The sequence below is a fragment of the Lates calcarifer genome, linkage group LG8 (assembly GCF_001640805.2).
Source record: "Lates calcarifer isolate ASB-BC8 linkage group LG8, TLL_Latcal_v3, whole genome shotgun sequence".
Lineage (NCBI taxonomy): Eukaryota > Metazoa > Chordata > Actinopteri > Centropomidae > Lates > Lates calcarifer.
This window is the reverse complement of record NC_066840.1, coordinates 18,649,655-18,674,919: the sequence shown is the minus strand read 5'-3', so window position 1 is coordinate 18,674,919 and position 25,265 is coordinate 18,649,655. Positions and strand designations below refer to the sequence as shown.

General features: G+C 38.4%; 2 protein-coding genes and 2 long non-coding RNA genes across 5 annotated transcripts in view; 3 read left to right on the top strand and 1 right to left on the bottom strand.

Moving 5' to 3' along the window:
- The window catches only part of LOC127142719 (uncharacterized), a 15,297-nt gene extending 11,319 nt beyond the window's left edge, over positions 1-3,978 (top strand). The window contains exon 4 of the long non-coding RNA XR_007813699.1: positions 3,470-3,978. This is a non-coding gene — a long non-coding RNA (uncharacterized LOC127142719). The remainder of the gene's footprint in view (positions 1-3,469) is intronic.
- On the bottom strand, positions 2,937-25,265 carry LOC108899933 (uncharacterized). Its single transcript, XR_001963631.2, has 6 exons — positions 24,870-25,265; positions 21,535-21,690; positions 10,004-10,106; positions 4,772-4,844; positions 3,985-4,038; positions 2,937-3,496 (listed from the first exon to the last, which is right to left on the bottom strand). It is a non-coding gene; the product is annotated as an uncharacterized LOC108899933 (long non-coding RNA).
- On the top strand, positions 14,971-17,643 carry nkx3-2 (NK3 homeobox 2). Its single transcript, XM_018700676.2, has 2 exons — positions 14,971-15,777; positions 16,514-17,643. Exons 1-2 carry the CDS (start codon positions 15,405-15,407, stop codon positions 16,936-16,938), a joined length of 798 nt encoding a protein of 265 aa, XP_018556192.1. The 5' UTR covers positions 14,971-15,404; the 3' UTR covers positions 16,939-17,643.
- The window catches only part of rab28 (RAB28, member RAS oncogene family), a 49,543-nt gene continuing 48,533 nt past the window's right edge, over positions 24,256-25,265 (top strand). For both annotated transcript variants that reach the window (XM_051072505.1, XM_051072506.1), the window contains exon 1: positions 24,256-24,724. In XM_051072505.1, the coding sequence (XP_050928462.1) occupies positions 24,650-24,724 (75 nt within the window). In that variant the 5' untranslated portion in view covers positions 24,256-24,649. The remainder of the gene's footprint in view (positions 24,725-25,265) is intronic.

The following is a 25,265-nucleotide window of genomic DNA, read 5'->3' as shown; positions in this document are numbered from 1 at the left end:
GGCAAGAAAAATGATCAAAAAATGTCACAGTATAGTAAGGTGTTACAAACCATCAAAAAATGTCATAGTATAGTAAGGTGTTACAAACCATCAAAAAATGTCACAGTATAGTAAGGTGTTACAAACCATCAAAAAATGTCATAGTATAGTAAGGCGTCAAAAACTGCCAAAAAATGTCATAGTATAATAAGGCGTCAAAAACCATCACAAAAATTTCATATTATGGTAAGGCAAGAAAAATGATCAAAAAATGTCATAGTAAGGTGTTACAAACCATCAAAAAAATGTCATAGTATAGTGAGGCGTCAAAAACGGCCAGAAAATTTCATATTATAGTAAGGTGTCAAAAAATTATTCATATTATGGCAAGGCAAGAAAATGATCAAAAAATGTCACAGTATAGTAAGGTGTTACAAACCATCAAAAAATGTCATAGTATAGTAAGGCCTAGAAACTGTCAAAAAATGTCATTGTAGTAGGGCATCAACAACAGTCAAAAATGTCACAGTATAGTAAGGTGTTACAAACCATCAAAAAATGTCATAGTATAGTGAGGCGTCAAAAACGGCCAGAAAATTTCATATTATAGTAAGGCGTCAAAAAATTATTCATATTATGGCAAGGCAAGAAAAATGATCAAAAAATGTCACAGTATAGTAAGGTGTTACAAACCATCAAAAAATGTCACAGTATAGTAAGGTGTTACAAACCATCAAAAAATGTCACAGTATAGTGAGGCGTCAAAAACGGCCAGAAAATTTCATATTATAGTAAGGCGTCAAAAAATTATTCATATTATGGCAAGGCAAGAAAAATGATCAAAAAATGTCACAGTATAGTAAGGTGTTACAAACCATCAAAAAATGTCACAGTATAGTAAGGTGTTACAAACATCAAAAAATGTCACAGTATAGTAAGGTGTTACAAACCATCAAAAAATGTCATAGTATAGTAGCGTCAAAAACGCAAAAAATTCATATATAGTAAGCGTCAAAAAATTATTCATATTATGGCAAGGCAAGAAAAATGATCAAAAAATGTCACAGTATAGTAAGGTGTTACAAACCATCAAAAAATGTCATAGTATAGTAAGGCGTACAAAACCATCAAAAAATGTCATAGTATAGTAAGGCGTCAAAAACCATCAGAAAATTTCATATTATGGTAAGGCAAGAAAAATGATCAAAAAATGTCACAGTATATGCAAGGCAAGAAAAATGATCAAAAAATGTCACAGTATAGTAAGGTGTTACAAACCATCAAAAAATGTCACAGTATAGTAAGGTGTTACAAACCATCAAAAAATGTCACAGTATAGTAAGGTGTTACAAACCATCAAAAAATGTCATAGTATAGTAAGGCGTCAAAAACTGCCAAAAAATGTCATAGTATAATAAGGCGTCAAAAACCATCACAAAATTTCATATTATGGTAAGGCAAGAAAAATGATCAAAAAATGTCACAGTATAGTAAGGTGTTACAAACCATCAAAAAATGTCATAGTATAGTAAGGCGTCAAAAACTGCCAAAAAATGTCATAGTATAATAAGGCGTCAAAAACCATCACAAAATTTCATATTATGGTAAGGCAAGAAAAATGATCAAAAAATGTCACAGTATAGTAAGGTGTTACAAACCATCAAAAAATGTCATAGTATAGTAAGGTGTTACAAACCATCAAAAAATGTCATAGTATAGTAAGGTGTTACAAACCATCAAAAAATGTCACAGTATAGTAAGGTGTTACAAACCATCAAAAAATGTCATAGTATAGTAAGGCGTCAAAAACTGCCAAAAAATGTCATAGTATAATAAGGCGTCAAAAACCATCACAAAATTTCATATTATGGTAAGGCCTAGAAACTGTCAAAAAATGTCATTGTAGTAGGGCATCAACAACAGTCAAAAATGTCACAGTATAGTAAGGTGTTACAAACCATCAAAAAATGTCATAGTATAGTAAGGCGTCAAAAACTGCCAAAAAATGTCATAGTATAATAAGGCATCAAAAACCATCACAAAATTTCATATTATGGTAAGGCAAGAAAAATGATCAAAAAATGTCATAGTATAGTGAGGCGTCAAAAAATTATTCATATTATGGCAAGGCAAGAAAAATGATCAAAAAATGTCACAGTATAGTAAGGTGTTACAAACCATCAAAAAATGTCATAGTATAGTAAGGTGTTACAAACCATCAAAAAATGTCATAGTATAGTAAGGCGTCAAAAACTGCCAAAAAATGTCATAGTATAATAAGGCGTCAGAAACCATCACAAAATTTCATATTATGGTAAGGCAAGAAAAATGATCAAAAAATGTCATAGTAAGGTGTTACAAACCATCAAAAAATGTCATAGTATAGTGAGGCGTCAAAAACGGCCAGAAAATTTCATATTATAGTAAGGCGTCCAAAAATTATTCATATTATGGCAAGGCAAGAAAAATGATCAAAAAATGTCACAGTATAGTAAGGTGTTACAAACCATCAAAAAATGTCACAGTATAGTAAGGTGTTACAAACCATCAAAAAATGTCATAGTATAGTGAGGCGTCAAAAAATTATTCATACTATGGCAAGGCAAGAAAAATGATCAAAAAATGTCACAGTATAGTAAGGTGTTACAAACCATCAAAAAATGTCATAGTATAGTAAGGTGTTACAAACCATCAAAAAATGTCATAGTATAGTGAGGCGTCAAAAACGGCCAGAAAATGTCATTGTAGTAGGGCATCAACAACAGTCAAAAATGTCATAGTGTAGTGAGGCCTCAAAATTTTTTATAGTATAGTGAAAAATGTCACGGCAAGAAAAATGATCAAAAAATGTCATAGTGTAGTGAGGCGTCGAAAATGCTGTCGCCCAATCTCTGGCTGCAACTGGCCTCTGACTAAAAATATTTACTTTCATACAAAATTAAACAAACATATTCAGTGTTCAGAAGTATTTATTTGACAAACAGTACAGTAATCCTGAATTAGTCCCACAGTGGGGAAATTCAGTGTTGCAGCAGCAAAAATAGAAAAAGGTATATGAACAAGACAAGATATAAGGCAAGACAATATATAAAAATTGTAAACAACATGAACAAATTAAACAGAACTATGTACACAGCAATAGACTGGATTTGAGAACTGATATTTGAAATAGCAAATACCTAAATTAAATGACAAACACAAAATCTTACATAACCCCCAAACACGGTGTAGATGTGAGTGCGTGAATGTCTGTGGAAAACAAAGGTAAGATGGCTGCTTTAAGACAGCTCCTTTGTCTTTTGAAAGTCATCATATAGTAGGGCATAACAACTGTGAATAATGTTGTAGTATAAAAGGGCATCAAAACCTACAATGATTTGAACTAAGCTGACATTTCTTGGCAATTAGGTATGAATAAGGACAGTTTAGGAAAGGCAAAATAGATTTAATGATCAGTTTCTGTGATTAACACGTGTTCTTGTCTCTGCAGGAGGAGAAGACGACAGCAGCTGAAGCCCTGAAGTGGATGAAAGAAAACAAAAGTGTTGCGAAGCTGTTACTTCGATAAAAGACCTCCACCATTTAACTGCTGTAAACAGTATTGGTTTTCTGTTGTTCAAGTGAAAACACTTTGTTTTCCTTTGCCATCTGTAATGTAGTCATGGGCACATTTACCAAATTCTAATATGTCTTTATTAAACACCTGTGATAACATTCAACTCCTTATGATACAACTATTTAATCACTCTATCACAAGCAGTTAAATGATCACAAAGATGCTTAGTAGACATGTTCATCTTTGGAAAATGTGCTCATAACTACTTTAACCCTAACTCTAACAAGTGTTTCCTTGTGGTCAAATATATGTCATTATCTTTACTGTGATTTGTTAAATGTTATCTGGAATAAAATTAAAGTCCCTAAACTTTTCAGTTGCAGACAAGAGGTTTTAAAGTGTCAAACTTCAGCTGAGATAATGACTAAAAAGAATAAACTAACACTGACCTTCTGGAAATGTCTTCACATCTGTCTCTTCTCTCTGTGGTTGAAGTTTGAGTCCTGTGGTGAAAAACACAACAAACATTAATGTAAAGATATGACTTTTATCACATCAAAATAAAGGAACAGAGTGTTTCAGGGTATTGAACTTCAAACTGTCAAAAAAGAGAAGTAAAAGACACTAAATCTACAAAGAAACCAGAGTGTGGACTAACTGATTCTGGATTAATCAGAACTAGTCCAAGAGTTAAATTTGCTTTACACACAAAGACAGAAGAAGCTTCTCTGACTGGAGAACTGACTCCAACAGCTCCTGATATTCACATAACAGCAGTGGATAGAAATGTTTTTTTTCTCCAAAGTCAGTTAAAATTTGAACTATATTTGGTTGTTGAAGCCAAAATGACTGTTTTCTAGTGTGACACTGAACTGAATAAATTCCTCATATTTTTATGATTCATTGCACTAATGAGAGAGAGAATTAGAGGGAGAAAGAGAGAGGAAAAAATGGAGAAAATGAAGAAAGAGAATGAGAGAGGGGAAAGGATTCAGAAAGAGAGAGCATGAGAATTAGAGTAAGAGAGTGAGGGAGAGACGGACAGTGAGAGAGCTGATGTTTAAATTCTTCATTTTCTTTGAATTGTACATTCATGAACTATGTAAATAAACTTTAATAATGAGTTATGTCTTTTTGTGACAAAACTATTCAGACTTCAGATCAATTACTGAACAGAAATAATTTAATGTCAGTGCTCTGTGTTGGACAATTGATGTAAAGAGGTTTGTGAATTACCTGGAGGCCTCAGTGCTGGTTTCAAAGAACTACTTCATTGTACAAAGACTGATCGTGGATGAAGTGGTGACACCTGGAGGGAATACAGAAAAGAAAAGAGAATTATTCAAAGGAAAATCATCAATATACTATGACCTATTCGTCATCAGCAGTTTAACCCAAAAACAGAGATAAATATTCAACATTACAGCTGAACAGAACCTTTTCCAAACATTAGAGGAGTGTCTCAGAAAATGGGCTGCTTACTGTCACGTATGATTAAAAAAAAAAAAAAAAAGCATCACATCTTTAACCCTCTCATGTGCCAGTGGTCACTACAGTGGACAGCTATTAAAAAGCTGTTTTCTTGTATAGGTGTGGGTTTTAATGGTAAAGTTGCACATCAGCCACCACACTGGATGCTAGAGTGTTGTTCCATACACTTCCACCCACTGTCCAGTCGATGTAAGTCTAACACAAATTACTCAAAATCAAGATGGCCAGGGAGTCAGATGATGGAATATCAGGAATATCTTGCCAATGCTACTATAGAAGGAAACCCCTGCAGGTAAAAAAAAAATGCTAACATCAAGGAACATCTAAGGAGCAATACCACTGTTAAAGTGTTGGTTTTGTATTGAGAGGAAATTATAATTAATCATCTGTCCTAAAGATTTTTGGTTTTTTTTTGTGTGTGTTTTAAGAAAATGACGTTCAAAAATGTGTTTTCATGCCTAAAGAAGAATGTATGAATGTGTGAAAGTATTTTTGATAAAAATTAACTAAAATGATTGTCTAAAATTTCTGTATCAATTGTCTGTCAACTAATCACTGGAGGAATTGTGTATATTACTGTGAACTGCATAATAAAGACTTTCACTTAAGTAAATTTTTGAAAGCAAGGTTTTAACTTCAGGTATTTTTTAATTATACTCAAGTCTATTACTAGTACTATTTTCTGACAATTTACAGGAGCAATTTATCAGTTATTAGGTGGTGAATCAATTAATTATGTTACTAGAATATTATTTTATTGATCTCAGAGAGAAAAGCAATTTTAAAAATAGTTTTTATAATAATTTCTAACAGTAATCGCAGCTCATACATTGTGACCTACTCCTACAATCAGCTAGAGACACAAAACGATGCAATACCACCACAAATAGATACAAAATGATCATATCGACATGATAATCCGCCATAAACAGACTTAAAATGACCTAGATGGAGCACAAATTCACAAAGAAGCAGTAAAATGTCTGCAAAGTAATTGTAAAGAGATGCAAAGAGAGTTGTAAACAGACATAGTACACAGGTTGCACCCTCCACAACTCATGTCTAGTCACAGAAACACAAACACACTTTCACCCACGCAAATGTAGACGACGACAAAAAAGGGGAAAGCCCCAAAAACATCATCATTAAAAGATAAAGCTAATGCTAGCGCTCAACGATAGTGCTAACACTCGCTACTGATGCTAATTCTAACATCCAGGTGTAAAGCAACCAGATAGAGACGCAGAATGACACAAAATAACCACAAATAGCCATAAACCAATGACAACAACATGATAAACCACCATAAACTGAGTTAAAATGACCAGAGGCCTATACTACCAAGGGAGTTTAACCGACTCTGGTTAAAATCTGCCTCGATCTGTGTTAAACGGTACTACGGAGGTTAAGATGTCGGTAAATTGAGTCGACGTTAACTGGAGTTGGTGCGCGTGCATTAAACGGGCGTGCACCGTATCTCTCAGATGAAGAGCGCAAGTTAATTCTGTTGGTTTACGAGGAATTTAAAGAGACTAACGACAAAATGTGAAACCGCAGCTGCCAACAAAGCCAGAGAGACTTGTCAAATGTTCTCTGGATTCTTCATCTGTAATATAAGATGTAAGGACACGTAAAATATGTCATAATTTTTACTTGGATTACAGTCAACGTGTGGGTCACATTTCTGAAAATGAGCTGTTACTCCCTGTTAATGATGCTCTTCCTGGAACACTCAGGCTGTATATGTCTGAATGTAATGCTGTTGTGTTCAGTATGAACTTCATGTTAACAGTATTTCAACTGCAGCCTCAGTAGAAATCTGAACCTGGATGAAAAGTAAGCATTCTATAAAGTGGTACACATTCATATTTCCCATCATGAATATTGCATGTTTTGGTAAGTAGTCTACAATTATAACAGCCTGTCGCATTATATTGTCTTTCAGGACAGTAATGCCCCCCACCCCCATTTAAATGATTATTCAAATCGATAATTTGCAACACTAATGATGCTAAATTCTGCTGCTTGACTGTGAGAAAAAAAGTACAAATTAAAATAACTGAACTTGGAAATTGAAAATAAAAAACAGCATCTCATGCTTCTTCCACCTGTGGGGCGGTACTTAGGTAAAAGTAACACAGGTAACACCGAGTTAACCACGAACATAAACTGCTCGGAGCAGTTTAGAGATACAGCGTAAATTAACATGGCGGACCCCGGGTAAAACCTATCCAGCTTTTGTAGTACAGGTTAATCGAGAAGTTACAGCTGACATCACCAAGTTAGCTCGCGTCGTAGTACAGGCCTCTGAACCACCGTCGTAGTACGATTTAACACAGGTCGAGGTAGCCAGGGTTTGTACACACCGACTCCCCTTGATAACCCCGAGTTAAATTACAGTAGGTTAAAGTCCCTTTGAAGTACAGGCCTGTGGGCACCTAAAGTCAGGGACGCCTAAGTCACAGAAACACAGGCACACTCTTACCCACGCGGTACAAACGACTGAAAATTGAATTAAAAGATATCATTACATGCTAATGCTAACGCTTGCCGCTAATACCACCGCCAGCGGCTAGCTGTTTGCCTTACCTTCGAGCCGCAGGTATGTTCAGCATTCTGTCTCACTAGTGTTCAACAAAAAAGGCAGCTCAAGAGTATGTTTTGGCAGCGAAGCTTCTTCGGCAACGCCGTTTTTTCACTGCACTGACAAACAGATGCAACGTTTCAAATTAGGTTTAAATCGGTTTCCGAAATCACTCTCCCCGCCTCTCTTCGCTCCTCCCAGAGCGCTATGGCCAATCACGAGACACGTCGTGACCAACGACGACGTACGTCAGCGAACATTGGCAGAAAAACGCTGATTGGCTGACCAATTCTGGTCCGCCTAGCAACCGCACCTGATTGGTCTTAAAATATATCTACTGTAAAGACGGAGAGAGGCCTTAGATGTATTATAAGATCTGGCGGACAGCCATGCGCCAGACGCACGGATGTATTATTTGCATTATTGTTATAATGTATCCATGGGATCACCTCTATGACCACAGCACTTTCCTCTGAAGGTTTTACTGACAGGCATGACGTGTAGTACGTGAATATTTCAAGAACGTGATATCACTCATCTCCCATGCTTATCTCTCCCATAGGTGATGTAATCTATTTGATCGCCCCCTTCTGGCAGATCATGTTTTAAATAGGAATATAATTATTTTTATATGATAGTTTCCATTTTCAGGAAGAAAGCTGTAAAAACACTTAATATTTAATTTCCTTATTTTCATCCTCCTGGTAATATGGTGGTCCTCAGTGGCTTTTTATTCTCTAGTCTACAGTTCTCAATAAAACAGAGAAATAAAGATGTGATTTCTCTGAAAGTTGTGTTTTGACCTTCAAGGCCACTGTGGTCAACTAATTCATTTAAAAAAAAAAAAAGGCCAAACATTAACTGACTACAGCATGAGGAGATTTTCTGCTTTTGTCTGTTTTAGATCATCTAAACTCAGTATTTTTGTGTTTTGGACTGTTGGCCAGACAAAACAAAAAATTCAAAGAAGCCATCATGAAAACTGTTAGGGTTAATCAACAAATAATAGTTAACAAAAATAACATCTGTCTGAGACCTCACCTTACCTGTAACTATCCAAACTGCAGAGCTCGTTCTCAGGAGCCAGTAGCAGCTGCAGCTGCAGCAGTTTGGGACACCCACTTCACCGTCTGACAAGACAAGGCCCATAATATCTCAAGAATTTCTAAATGGCCCTTAAAGTTTTCATAACTACATCAACTTGCATGTTCAAAAGTGGTATTTCACCAGTGAAAGGCTTCTGCTGCTTTGAAGGATGTCTTTATTTAGGCGTGAGCGGAGGAGAAAAGGAGCCGGTCACAGAGCCCTGAGAAGGCAGCGAAAGGCCCCTCAGACCTGAAGAAGCCTTTCATGATGATGTGCTTGAGCTGCATGCATTATCTGTTGCGTGCCAGAGGCGGATGGAAGCTCGTTTGTCAGCACAGCGGAGCCGAAAATAAACTATAAATCACGTCTGCACTATCTACACACATTAATTGGACTGTAACAGCAGCCCCCCCCCGCCCCCTCCTTCTGCTTCTGTGTCTGCAGTAATGTAGCCATTGCTGAGATGTTTTGAATTTCTTCCAAGAGACGGAGGAACTTCTCTCTGCTTGTCTCTTGGTTCCATTTACTGTATTAAGTGTTCTGTCCCAAGGGCTCTTCCATTTAGTGCTCCATCGCATGCAAGGATAATTTTTCTTTGGGAAAGAGGGTTCAATTGTAACTGAGGCGACTAAAAGCATACTTAAAGCTGGCAGTAACCCCCCCGTCCCTTCCCTTTCCTTCCACTTTCCAATGTTGAGGTTGATTAAGGGTGCTATCACGGTGGAGCTGATATTTGGTGAGAAATCTAGAGGGCGTTTTGGGAGCATTTACTGCAAATGACTCTTGGCAGTGCCCTCTCATGTATTGCTCCATCTGAACACAATTTGGCAGCTATTCTCACATAAGGAGGAGGAGGAGGAGGAGGATGGGGGGGTGTATGGCGTGCTGTGAACCTCCTTCTTCATACCAGCACGCAAGAGAAAAAAAAAATCAAGACCTGTCATAAACACACCCTGGAGAGGAGGGGAAACAGAGATGTTACCAGGGCAACTGGCATGTTGCTGCATCAAGTGAGATTTTCTGTTTAAAACATCAGATTAAAGTCACAAGAAGAGGCAGGAAAAAGTACCAGAGAGGTGGGGGGGGGGGGGGAGCGGTGAGGGGATGGGGGGTGGGGGCGACTGAAGGAGGGTGGAGGCGAATTGTAATAGCCTAATGTGCCATTAAAGTTTATTTCTTTACTGGAAAAGTGGTGGTGGGAGTTTCACCGTGGTGTTACACTGGAGGAGAGCAGACAAAGAGTCTGGGGATATTAAGGAATCATGTCACTGTAGATAGAAAAAAAAAGAGGCAAAAATATACTGTACCTCTTCCCGGCATCGCTATTATGTTGTGATCATCTCATCTTTCCACATCACCTTTTTTTCCTGTAAGAGCAGGTTGTCATTGTCACCAGCAGAGGGAGCCCTCCTGTTCAGAAACAGCAAAATCAGTCTGCTGCTTTTTTGCTCTGTATCTCTGTAAACTAGAATATCTATAGGTGTTGGACTAATGAACAATTTGATATTTTACAAACACAAAAATAATCATACATTCATACTGGCTATAAAAAAATACATTCTTCATGTGTTTTCAATGTAAGACATGAGGGACAAAATCTTGTCTTCATTCTGTGTAAAATATATTTTTCAAAATTTAACTGAAACAGACAAATCAAGTGGGTATCTTCCAAAGTTAGTCTTTTTTATTTGACATTACCTTTATCCTTCCCTATCCTTTAATCAATAACTGCTACCCAACATATTGTATGTATATTTCCATTAACAGTCTGTATATTTTCTATAAGTAGTACTTGTACTTTTCCTCCTAATTTCCCCCCTCTTTCTCCCCCTACTACTAGAACAATAATAATAATAATGAAGACAATGATAATAATCATAATAATTATGCACCATATACAGAATGTTACAGCTCACAAGCTGTCACTCCAGTCCATTAAAATCTCCAGCAGTAGTGGAAGTAACTAAGTCCAAAAATACAAGTACAATTTTGAGGTACTTGTACTTGTTCACTTGTGTATTTACATTTTATGCTTCTTGTACTTCTCCATTACATTTCAGAGGGAGATACTGAACTTTTTATTCCACTGCATTTATTAAACCCCCATAGATTCTAATCACTATTCAGATTTTACATAAAAACACACTTTATAAGATATGGGGCATCATTAAAGAATAAACTACCCTATAGTATATAAAGCAGTTATAATTAACCCCACCTTCACCATCTACATTATTAAAATACTGCTTACACATTACTGTAAAGCACTTTAAAAATGACACAGTGATATTACAGCATGACACTGACAGGAGGCGTTCTGCATAATGAGAACTTCTGATACTTTAAATACATTTCGTTGCTTATAATGTACTTCTATACTTTTACTTTAGTAATTTTGAAAGTGTTCCTTTTACTTGTGATAGAATATTTCTATAGCACAGCATTGTCACTTTTAATTAAATGATTATTTGAGTACTTCACCAAACAGTGGTCTCCAGTGACTCCATGTTACATATCTGACTCTGACATGATCATCCGTGAGCTCATCATCCCTGATTTTTATTACTTATATTTTATATTACTTAAAAATGAAGCCAATGGCCTGCTAACCTCAGATATACCACTATATTTAAATCCTTAAAATAATATTCAGTACAACTCATTCAGCTGACTGAATTACAGCATTAAATGGCCCAACATGTGAAATACTGGGTGCAAAGCTATTCTTAATGTACTTATTAACAGTGGTGAAAAGTAACTAAGTGCATTAAATCAAGCAATCTATTTAAGTATTAAGAATTATTGCACTTTTTAATGCACTATAACAAACATGTGATCAGTTTCCAAACTAAATTTAAACAGATTTAAATAAGCAAGAGTATTAAGAAGCAGTAAAAAAATAATAAATAAATAAAATTCCCGACCAACATGAAATACTTACACGTTAATAATTAATAATAACATTAGCTCCACAGTATAACACTGAGAGAGGTCATTCTAAATAACGACCACTTTTACTTTTAATGCTTTAAATACATTTCATTGCTAATACTTTTACTCAAGTACAATTTGTTTATTTCCACGTGCTTACATTTATCCTAATTAACATTTAATTCCCTAAATACATTTTCAGTCGCTCAGAGCTCCACGTGTGAATCACAACAAAGCAGCTGTGTATCTTTTCTGTTTTTAATGCCCTGCAGTTGTCTGAATGAAAACCAAGCTGCTGCTGTTTACATTTCCTGCCACTTACAGCTACTTACTGCTTATTACTCTTCCTCGCAGTGTGGTTACCAAAACACAGTGTAACCCGTGGAGCCCTGCTTGACATCACATTGATAGGCGCACACTGGCCCACTCTGTTGGAGATTTGGCAGACAGTTTTATTTATTTTCCATTTTTCCCAGGGTAAAGCCCCGGGTACGGGTCAGTTCAGGCTGGTTTTAGGACAAAAGACAACAAAAAATCCACGAAGGACGCTGAGAAAAAAAAAACTCCTTGTTCTACTATACAATAAAAACTATGTGATGTACCACTTGTGTATTGGCCTTGGATGGAATGAGCAGTTTCTTTAAAGAACAAGGGCAGGGTGTGTGTGAAAATATCCAGACGGTGTCAGTGGTTTGTGCTTTTCCCCTTTTTCCAGTTGTGTTTTCATTGCTTGCGGTGATACAGACTTTTATCCCCAAGGTCACAGCCAGCCCTGAGACAATGCCACATAATTTCATTCCGCAGCATTAGACTGGTTTCCACAGAGAGGCGGGACGGCGCAGTTAAACCGAGTTAGAGGTTAGTTGGTTTACACAAGTTTGCAGCCGAGGCGAGGCTCTGCAGCTGAAGCGTTAAACGCTGAGTTGTTGACAAAGTTTGTGGCAGAATATTTTAATATTCAGCTTTCTCTCGAGTTATTTTCAGTGGAATTTCCTTCATATCTAACAAGGTCGCTGTGGGAAATAGAGGCTCTATTATGCAGCGTGAAGCTGAACGTGCTTATTGCTGAGCTGACCCCGAAGGTACGAGATGTCAAAAAGTCAAGTTGAAGAGGTATTTTCAGTGGCCACTAGATGGTATAATATATGCACGCAACGGGTTTGCACGAGGTGACAGCAGCACTGATAAATCCTCTCCCCAAATCAGCTGAGTGAATATTATGACAGAGCATGAAGCCTGTTTTATTTTCTTTATTATTCACATGAGGTTGGAGTCATTGACTTAGGAGCTGTGGAACTATTTTACAGCCACAAAAGGTGTTTTCTGCACTTTTTATTGTAAAGATCGACTGCCAATTATTTCACGGGTCAATATTTAAAACGCACAGTGATTCAATTCCCCCCTTTTTAAAAACCAGACACTTGCCAAAGGAAATCCAACAGGCGTCTGCGAACAAAGAGAGATTTGTTTTATCTTTCTAAAATAATTCAAGTTGAAGGTCAGTGAAGACACTTTTCATCATGTCTCTAAAAATAATCTGTCCTGCGCGCAACCGTCTGCAGGTTTACTGCAGGGCTCGGTAAGATTCATGTGCAGAAGATATACAAAGACTCAAAAGAATAACGGAAATTAAAATGATTAAAAAACAAAAGAGAAACCGTTCATCATTCCGTATTTTTAATTTCTAAAAATCTAAATAAAGACATATTATTTGTTCACATCAGCTTTGGTATACGGAATTTAAGTATAATGATGATGATGATAATAATAATAATAATAATAATAATAATAATAATAATAATAATAATAATAATAATAATAATAAGGGCTACCTTGTTAATTATAGAATGCCTTGTTTACTTATTTAAGTGAAAAATAATGTCATATTTAATTGATGCAGTGACAGTTATCATTAAGTCAACTTCATTCATATAATTTTTTTTCTCACAGATTAAAAGCCTGATTCATTAAATTTCCATCCTCTAATTAACTAATCTTAAAATTGATTAAGCCTTGGTTTAATTAATGCAGATAAATAAACCACATCTGAAAACATCAGAGACAAGTCTAATTTCAAACAATCAAAAATAAAAAAACTTTATCAGTCTGCAGGATATTAAATAATGTGAGGATATAAACGTCTCCACAACAAAGGAAAATCTAACTGTTTGTGTCGATTACAAAAATATAATCTGAAGACGCAGTCTCGTGTTGAAAGTTGCAGAAAAGCTGTGAGATCTGCTCTGTAGACAGACGATATGAAACACGGCAGAGGTCACGATCCGGATCTGCAGCGACAGATGTTTGCCCAGTTAAACCCTGAGACAGAGCAGCAGGGCGCCGCATATTCATATTTAACAAAACTGCTAATAACGCTCATGCTTTCTATAAAGTGTGGATCTACAGACACACAGGGTCAGCATCAGGAAGAAGAAAACAAACAGGCTTTTCCTTTCAAGGTGGCAACAAAATGTCACTGAGAATTAATTCTAACACGAAAAACTTCTCTCTGCAAGCTGAGGCAGATTATCTCAGCTGTTTCCTGTGTCACTTAGATCAGGATTTATTGAACAGTGTTTTCGAGACGCTGAACAAGCTGACTGCTTCTGGAGCAAATAAATAAATAAATAGCCTATTATCTGATCTTTTTCCTCGTTTACACCTTATAGTCAGCAGCAGGTCAGATTACTTGTTGTAACTCACGTGTATACACGGCGAGAATTTGGTTTATACACAAGCTGAGGCCTACCTGGTCACTGCGACTCGTGAAGCAGGCTGCCGCATAATGAGCACTTCGATGAGTTTAAAGATTTAATAAAAACGCAGACCAAGTGAATCGGTAACGGTGTGACACGCGCTGCTCACGGCCCAAAATGTCACCAAAGGGAAAGAAAGCGTCTCATTACGCGTCACGCACCGGACTCCCAACAGACCTGTTTGGATGATGAAGGGTTAAGTTTTTTTTTAAAATGACTTATCCTACAAATTTATTGTCCTGGTGCTGCATTCAGGTGATGCAGGAAAATGGGAGACACGACTTCTCCGTTTTATTTTGGACTGATGTTGATGCTAAAATCTGCTTTCTTGTGATCTCAGACTTTTTACGCACGGGGTGTTGCTTCTTTTGCAGGAATTCTGAACATTGCGAGGACAGAAAACTCTGCACTTCAGCTAAATTAATCCTGAAAGTTTTAAAGATTAATCAAACAAAATTGACAAACAATTTTATCACCACAAAACGCGCACAGACACAGTCTGTTCTCCTGTAACGGGTGATGATCCAGCTGAAATGCATGTGTGTTGTTGCAACCTTCATGTCAGTTTTGCCTCCTGTGAAAAGTGTCCACCAAACTTTCTTGAACTTTTTTGAAAGCAGCATGACGTCGTTTACAGTGGCCAATTGCGAAACGGCTTTCCTCCTCTCCGGACCAATAGGAGGCGACGAGGAGTGCCTGTCAGTCACAGGTGAGGGTGGTTGGTGAAAAAAAGTTGGGTGAAAAGGGCCGGAGACTGGAGCGAGCCCGGGCTGATGGCAGAGCTATGCGGAGGAGCAGCATCGAGCCTGCGGATGTAGCAGAAACTTTCCACGGCTTCTCCCGCGGGGATGCGACCAGGAACCAACACTGGAGGGAAAAAAGTTAAGCGACAGCAGTGCTCCGCGGAGGGAGTAGCTTAAAATGTGGATGAACTGACATTTACTCCACTATCCGGGCCGGTTAAATTACTTCACTTGAAGACCGAGCAGACTTTTTTTTTTCTTTTTTTGCTTTTGTGAAAATGGCCGTTCGTGGCAACTCGTTGATGCCTTTCTCAATCCAAGCCATCCTGAACAAAAAGGACGACAGCCGACACTTGCCAGATTTGGACATGTGCTTCTCCAAGACGGCGTGCTGGAAAATATTTGGGGAGATGAACGGCGGCTCGAGGAGAGATGATGGGGAGGCTTGCGAGCCGACGGACCAGAAGAGCTACGACTCGGACTCGGGACTCAGCGACGACAACGACGGCAAGACCCCGGCCGCGTGCAAGTCGGAGAAGGACGGAGACCCTGTGTCTGACGTGCCGGAGGAAAGCCTGCAGGAGGAGACGGACCACGAGTCTGCCGCTGCGGAAAACGCAAAGAGCGACAGTGAGCCCAATAATGCCACGGGTGAGTAGGACAGAAAGACTGATATGCAAAAGCAAAAAACAAAGTGTGGCTCTCTGATTTGACTCAAACCAGTGAAAGTCTGACTTTTAAAGAGCCTCGTGTCCTTTTAACACGGATGTTTTACACTTGTGAAGAATCATAACTAGTGCTGTGATTGTGTTATTGTAAGATATCAGGCCTGTTTGCAAAACTTCTCCACACCCTGCTAACTTTTACGCACAAACTGACCAACTTTTACGCACGATTATAAGTGAATATCCTGGCTCATGGTTTAACTTTGTCACTGTATCACCAGTGTTTGTGGATGTTTATTGTAGTCATTACAGTTGTAATCTTATTCATGCTGCATTGGCACAATTTAACGTTGGGTGTAAGCTACCATAAACATAAACTACCATAAACACACAGCTGATTGAGGACGACTTTACAAAGTAATCTCAAAAGCCTTGATTTTCAGGCCTTGATGAAATGTAGTAGATTTTTCACGTCATTTAAAAGCAGCATCCTACAACCTGAGAGAAATCAAACGCTGTTTATTTATAACGATGAGCTAAAACAGACAATTCAAACGCCCTGCCACATATCTGCACAGTCCCTTCACCTCTTTTTTGTTTACATGATCTACGTCCCAAAGCCTCCATCATCTTATCAACAGATGTTACTCCAGTTGTATCAGAATAACAGATAAATACAGGAATTCACTTGCATGGTCCATCTGCGTGTCTCCCTCTCCCAGACTCCAGCACCCTGGACGAGAAGAGCCTGGACCAACCCAAACAGCGGAAAAAGCGCTCCAGGGCCGCGTTCTCCCATGCCCAGGTCTTCGAGTTGGAGCGCCGCTTCAACCACCAGCGGTACCTGTCCGGGCCGGAGCGGGCGGACCTGGCGGCCTCCCTGAAGCTCACAGAGACTCAGGTCAAGATCTGGTTCCAGAACCGGCGGTACAAGACGAAACGCCGCCAGATGGCTGCCGACCTAATGGCGTCGACCCCGGCTGCCAAGAAGGTGGCGGTGAAAGTTTTGGTGCGGGACGACCAGAGACAGTACAGCCCGGGAGAGATCCTGCGGCCCCCGCTGCTCTCCCTGCAGCCGTCCTACTATTACCCCTACGCCTACTGCCTCCCTGCATGGACACTCTCTGCATGCGCGGGGAACCAGTGAGAGCTCAGTGACTGTATTTATTCATTTTTGTTTTATTATTATTATTATTTTGCTCCCAGGAAATCAAACTAACTCAACTTTTTTCTGACAAGAGGAGGAGGCCTGAGGGGAGGAATCTGCTCAGCGTCTCTGATTGAACTGCCTCATCGTGTTTGTCCAGGCCAGACCAGGGGTTCCCTAATTTTTTTCCCTCCACATCCTCAAATACTTAAAAACGACTCCATCTTTTTTCTTTTTTTAGTAAAAGTCTGTCCCGAGGAACCCCGTTAAAGAAGATATCTCTCATGATTTAAGGTGTAAAACTATAACTATCTGAACTGTGGGGGAGCGGGGAGACTGGACCTCCTTATAAAATGTCAGTATATTAACCTCTGAGGAGTGACACAGTAATAACATTAAAGTATTACTCTCTTTGGAGCCCCTCAAGGACCTCTGAATCCGCCCCTCCCGGACCCCACTTTTGGGACCCGGAGGCCTAAACAGACTGAAAATGTCACCTTATGTTGGTTTATATTTTACAATGCGCCTTCCTACCTCTGCAGTGATTGGAAATAGGCATATTCCATTGACTTTTCAAATTAACTGTCTCTGTTACAGGTTGTGTTTTTTTCTCTTGCTGTGTTTGTAAAGGTAAGATTATTTCAGCACTTTTGAGCATATACGTTACATTATTTCAATGTAAGATGCATTATAATAGTGTGTGTGTGTTGGGGGGTGGGGGTGGGGGGTGGGCACGTACAGTGTCAGACTGAAAAGAGGCGGGTTTGTTGTGTTTGTTGGCCTGAAAGTGATCGTGTGGCAGGAAGCAGGCTAAAAAATACGAGACCGACTCCTAAATGAAATGTACATGTGTTATTTGTGTTAAATGACTGTTTAGATCGAAAAACATTAAATCATATCAGGCATTACTTTCACTTGAACGCAATCTTATTTTAAGGTCTTTCCTACGATGTGTAATAGGAAGAAATAGTTTAATAACACCAATAATATAACAGACAGATTTTATCGATAATTATAAAAAATATATGAACAAAATGTCTTCTTTTACGCAGCGCTGGTTTATAGATTAACCTTAGTTTGACCACTTAATGGCTGATTTCCCTGGAGAAAACACACATCAATTACTGTTAGTAAGAACTATTACTTATATTTTTGACATTATAGCCTTTAACTTGTGTGTTTAGCTTCAAACCGATAATAAACTTGTGTGTTTGGCCCTTTTATCCTCTCACTTGAAACAAACTGAAACTGACCTGTATATCTCCATATTAGACCGGCGTGACTTGTACCTTAATTATCGTTTATGACGAACTCACAGCTAATGAAACAGGAATAACAGCTTACTAAAGGTGTATTGGCCTCTACGCAATTCACAGAAACTGGTTCATCCTTGAATTTTTTTCTGTTCTAACATTTTCCTGCGCAGTGTCACCAGCAAAACGCATTATTTTTTTGCTGTTTTAATTTCGCTCTCCTCACCTTCATCGTGAGACCTTGTAGCTATAGAAGTCATCTGGGCCACCATGACTTCCTTCCCAAACACACCTGTCAAACAGTGATGAATAGCTTTGTGATTCCCGGACAGGGCAAACTGACAGCTACCTCTAAGGCTGCATGTCAACACAAGGAGAGGAGTATTCCGGGGTTAAGGAGGCCCATGTCACTGCGCCTAAATTTACAGTCCAAGAGGGAGAAGAAAAAAAAGAGAGGTTCTCAGTTTATTTTATTTGCTGTAACATGAAAATACTTCAACCTTGTCTTTATAATTTTAAGACTAATACTGGAGTTGAAGTATTACGGGAGTTGTATTATCTGTTACTCTGTCTCCAGTAGCAGCCTTAAGTGTTAAGTCGGGGTCAGTATGGGAGCTGCCGCACATCAGCCATCCATCTCCTTATAAAACACCTACACCCCTTACACACACTTACACCGCCTGTGGGATACTGTAAATCAGGAGTAAAAAGGTGTGTGCCCGAGTGTCTAACAGTGGTGGGAGGATGAGGCAGAAAAATCTCGATTTGTTGGTTTCGCAGATTGTTACAGCGCATATGTCGCTTTAATAAGATGACTAAAGGACACTGAGTCACAGAAGTGTCATTTACTGGTCCGCAAATGGGAAAATCTGTGTATTTCAGAGCTGACTGCACTGCGTAATTCCACTGAGCTTTTACGCACTGACGGTTTTACGCACTAGCACCTGCGTATGCATGTATGGGTGTTTTTAGGTTGATCAGCGCCCCATCTTCTTTAACCCTATATGGTAATAACAGTCCTCCTATACCTCACGAACAGGCGCCTATATGTCCTAAAATCTGATCTCCTTGATGCAGGTATACACGCCACTCGAGGCCATCTCCTGCGGCAGTGATGCTCCTCATTGGCTGCTCTGGAGCTTAGAGGACAGAGAGGGATACCGACGAGTGGACTGTCCCACATAGCTTCCTTTCATACCTGCATGTGGAGATATCTGATATAGAAGGGACAAATCGCGGCTGTTTTTCCTTTCAACCTGCGATCGTTGAAATGCAAACACCCCCATCGGTGCACATTAACCCCACTCCAGTGTCTCCCCGTTATCCCCTAGTGCGCGGGAAACATAAGCATTGTATTCCTTAATTAGGCTGTGACTTAACGATATGATAACTGAGTTTCTCCAGGAAATAAAATAATAATAATGATAATGATAATGGGGAGACCTTCCCAGAATATGCATTTTATTTGTAGCCTATTCACGGATTAACGCACATACAAACAGGTTTACGAGGGAGATTTACGCACAAGTAATTCTCTAATATTATTCAACAAAAAAGTAAAACCTATTTTTAATCTCTTGGTCTTTTCTATCTCAGGAGCAAAGCTACAATTTGGGATTTTTAAATTATTTGTTTAGTCTATTGTGCGGGGAAGAGAAAATCAGGAATTGTAAATAGCTAGACTTTGACTCAACCCAAAAGGAATCCAAACAAGCCACTTTAGTTCATATGATTTCTTTGTAGTTTGTGTTTTTCTTGTTGTAATTATTATGTTCTTTTTGTAAAAGAGGTCTGGCCTAAAAACTGATCTTCATCGTGTCGTGAGTCAGGGACAAGTCAGCCGCCTGCTCTTGACTTTTGCACTGAGCTGTAATTAGTTTCATTTGCAGAGGCTGTCCAGTTGTTGTTTCATATCGAGTTACAGTGTTGATGATAGAAAATTGGCCTTCAGTGGACATTATGAGCCGAGAATGTGAACCGTGCTTCATTTTATGAACTAAAGACGATTTAATTATTGTTCAAATCTACATCCGGATGTGAGCAGCCACTGCCGAGCTCCTCTTTTATCAGATAAAGGGTTGAATTTGCGTCTTTCTTTGTAGTGGAGAAACCACAAAAACGGTGGGAAAGTGACTTCAGTTACTCACGTCTCATTTAAATGTCACAAAACTGTGGGAGTTAATGGTTTACCACCAAATTTTACAACAAAAAAACATTCACTTAACATATCTCTTTCCCCTATTATTTTGGTTTTACAAACAAAAAAGGAGGGGAATCAACTTGTTCAGCGATTCCCGAATCATAAAACTTATTTCATATTGAGATAATCTGCACACGAATCAAATGATACTGTAAACGAGGCGTTTTTATTTGTTATCCTCGAACAAATGCCACATTTTAACGACCAACAAAAGGTTTAATTATGTTTAGACTTAGACAGACTTTATTGATCCCTTTGGGATGACTCCCTCGGGGAAATTACGTAATTTAGACCATTTTTTCAGTTGTCTAAACCAAGAATATTTCAGATCATATATATATAGGCCTAACGTTTTATCAGCCTGGTTCAAACCAGAAAATCAAACAATATTTAAAGTTATATAATAGAAATAGACAGGCTGTCTGGCCTGTGTCGTGTCCATACGCTGGTTTATTTAGTCTTTTTAGCGCCACAAACCCAACACCACACAAATACCTATTTACATGTTGGATGATGTTCTACTTTTTAGTCACCCAAGTCTGTGGTTTTTATTTGCATGAATGTTACTCATCAATATTTCAATGACTAAAGCTTTGCAGACTGAAAAAATCGAGGTGTTTAATGGTACTGTCTCAAATACTGATGACTTTACCATAAAAAGTATCACAAGCTACGTATATTATACATTAAATAATGACGGAAATCACTTTTTTTTTCTTTTAAAAATTCTCAGTTTCGGTGTATTTCTGTGAACTAATTGAGCTCGAATACAGAATACGTGTCAGGGTAAACAGTTGGACACTTCACCTCCTTCAGCCCTTGTGAATGCATTAATTTGTGTTTAATTCATTTGGCCCCAGGCTTTAGCTCTCAGACTCCTTGTTGCATGGAGAGATCAAGTACACTCTCCATTTAGGCGATAAGGTTGCAGGATAAATTTACACTGACTTCAGCTGATCACAGCTGCAGAATAAAACCACAGACAACCAACAGAATTTCTCTTTCGTCTTCACCCTCCTGTTCGTCCCCACAACAACAACCTTTTAAAAACAATTAGGCCTCATTTTCCTCCACACGTTTCTGTCCGGTTGGGAAGCTGTCAATCACACCCTCATAAGCATTTTGCAGCACAGACACACTGACCTGACACTCGCTGCCACCTGCTTCAAAGTGGCCCAGGTGCAAATTCCTCTTCATCCCCCATGTTGCAGCGACATCCTTCCCCTGCAGTGAAAAGCGAGTGTGAAAGACGAGCACCGTGTTTCAACCTCTGGTTTGTTAAACACCACAGGTCATTTTCTGCGGAAATATGACAAAGCAGGGAACACGAAGACGGAGATTAGTGACAGAGACCTGAAACTCAAACATAATCCCATTAAACAGTGGACTTGAAATGAGTTCAAACACAAGAAAAACGTTTAATTTTTTATTTTTTGTGCACAAAGTAAGTAGATCTTGGTCGATATATTACATTGTGTTTATGACGTTGTGTTATCACCTCAAGCAGCTGAGAAAAAGTTGGATATAGTGAGATATTTTTCTTGGAAATGCTTTTGTATCTTATTCCACACTTTGTAGCATTTAATGGTAAATTAATGTACAAAATCTAACCTATATAACAATAATAACCTTTTTACACAAAGCTTTATCTTTATGATTCAGAACAATTTTTTTTATTATTATCATTTTTACTTTACTGAATAGTTTTGGTGTATATTTTTGGTTTAGTCTTCTAGACTCCAAACTACATAAAAACATACACAATAATTTCAAAAGTTGCATTTTACTAATGTTCATCTTAAGCACTGAGTCTTGAACTATACTGAGTATAATTTGCAAATACACTGGAGAGAAATGTCACTAAAGAATTGCATCAAAATGTTCTATTTTGTCACTTTATCCAAGGCTGGGGTAAAATTAGCCAATAATAGTCATACTTCATTTGGTAAATACATCAGTGTGTCATCTAGAGCAATCACATTACACAGCTGGAAAGGTATTTCTCTAAACTGTGGCGGACGGAGAGACTGTTCAGCTGTGAAGTGAGTAGTGGAAAAAAAGAGAAATAGGTCTATCTATGAAGAGGACGCATCAGGAATAATGTTAACCTTTGAGTAGTTGACTGTAATGGTTTACAGTGGTTTAAATGTGGCTGTAAGTGTTTGTTGGCTCTCTTTAGACTTTACTGAGAACAGCTGAGATTTGGGTTTTCATTCAAGTGAACCAAAATCATTGAAGTCAGGCCCCCAAAGAATAGTCTTTATAGTTTGATACAACCTGTAGTAACTGTGTGTGTGTAGAGGAAAGACAGCAGGTAATGCATAATGCTGTTGGAAAGATATTAAATCTTTTTCTTATAGTGATCCATAACTGTCAAAATCAGTCTCCAGATAACTGCCAATATTTGATATGTAAAACTAATAAAACATATAATAATAATGTGTTATTATACTACTGTTATATTCAATATATTTATGTCTACTAGTCTATTAATGGAAGAAAGAAATGAGTATATGGGAATGGGAATATAATGCACAGAGTACACACACATATACTATATGTATATTTAGGTTTGGATGAAAGGATTGTGTGTGCAAGTGTGTGGGTGTGTTGGACAGAGAGAGAGAGAATGGATTATAGTTTCATAGCTTAAATAACATTTTAAAAAACAAATTAAATTTTAAATAATACAGTATGACCAGTATTCTGACCTGCCCTCTAAAAGCAATAACACCACATTAAAAAAACACTTGATTACAAGTAAAGTAAAGCATTCAAAATTTTAGTTGAAGTTACTGAGGAGCGTCAGCCAAGGCTGGATTACCCATCAGCCAGAGCAAGTGACTGTCCAGGGGCCCCAGAAGTCTGCATAATTTGATTAATCACAATTCTGCTTGATATTTGCACCACTGAGGTACAATATTGACTATAATAGGTCCCCGATGCTCCATCCTCTAGCCTTGCCTAGGTTTTAAAAATAAATTGTTATACAGACTCCCTGTATAACAATTTATTTTTAAAACCTTTCATTGTTTTAGTTTATATTTTGCTCAGTTCTTGTAAAGTTGTCTTTTGTCAAACTGTTTCAATTGTTTCTGTGTGTCAAGAGATTAACACATAGAAAACCACGGGTGAGGCAGTGTTACAACATCAAGACATTAAGGCTGCATCTATCATGATGCACTTTTGATAATCATTTTCTTTTCAGGTGATTGTTTAGTATATAAAATGTAATCATTATCCTCTACAACCTAAGTTAACATATTGAAACTGCTTTTCCTTTTTTTTCAACCTCCTCCCCCCAAATTATGAAGTTTACTGTCACAGAAATCCAGGAATACATAAAATATTTATATTTTAGAAGTCTGTACTGGTTAGCAGTTTTGCATTAAAAATGACCCTGACTATTAATCATTTATCAAAATAGTTGCCATTTTGTTTCCTTTCAGCTGACTAACTGATTAATCATCTAATCACTTTGGGTAGCCCACTGGGTGGTTTCTGAGTATCTGGATAAATAATGAAATGCATAGTGGGGGTCAATAGGGATCCAGCAACACATATTTTGCCCTGGGGCCCTTTAGGAAGTTAATACGGCCATGCCATCAGAAATATGTGGTAGCCTTTGTATGAAAGGTAAAACAAGTCATCATACAGAATATCACTTTATTGGATTGTTGTTAATGCAGCATTAAGATGTAAGCAGCGCTGTTGCAGCTGGTCGAGGTGGAACTACTGGTACGTTTAGCAATGCATCATATTTTATAAGCTAATGATATGTTTTGTGTGTAAACTGTGAACCTACAAAGTAACTATAGCTGTTCTTATGGACACACTTTGACCCCCGTTACCATGGCAACTGCAACGCGTCACACACGGGACGCAACCACACCGGTGGTGATCGGGTTTCCGGTTTTCCTCTTTTCCCGTGAAAAGACAAAGGTCTTCGTGGCAATAAAGAAAACATTTACAACCTGAAATGACATAGCGTGACCCACGACTCGTTTCCCGGTAGCTATTAGCCCTTCGTTTTAACCGGGAAGGAAATCGGTGTACGTTGCGGTGGCAGTGTACGAGTGGATCACGCCGAGCGGAGCAGCAGCCAGTGTTAGCAGAGTCAAAATGGCGTCTGTTCGCCCACTCAACGGCCGTTTAATCCATCTGTGATTATCCCCGATAGCTAGATTCAGCGATCGGTGACTAGTTTCGTAGTGTTTCGTTTTTAGACACTGATACAGTCGGGGCACATTTTAGCGTCATGTCGGACTCGGAGGAGGACAGCCAGGACAGGCAGCTTAAAATTGTAGTGATTGGAGACGGTGCGTGTGGGAAGGTGAGACCATCACATACTCGCACACAACTCACACAAACGCAACGTTACTGCAGAAGAAAGATTTTCAAGCATGAGTGCAACACATAGAAGAACTTAGTGTGTTATTGTCTGTTTTAGTTTGCATCCTGCTCTTTACAGTGCTCACCCTGACGCTTGCACCGTCTCTCCCCAGTCACCATGGCGACCGACGCTGATATAGCTAAGTCAGCTATCAGCTAACAACATCAATGACTGACAATCACAGCCAGAGACGGTGGATGTAGGAAGTATGCAGGCCCTTTACTTCCGTCATAGTACCAATACGTCTGTGTACAAATACTCCACTACAAGTAAAAGACATGCATTCAGAGCCCCACTACTTTAGTAAAAGCTCAGACGTGTTCTCAGCAAAATACTTCGAGTAAAAGTATTCGATCTGCACTAATATGTCCCGCGTGATGGATTTTCAATATTACATGGGTCAATATGCGTTTATGAGAATAAGTAAATACAACCCCTCCAGGAATCCCACCTTGCATATCTAGATCTCATTTAGGAATTA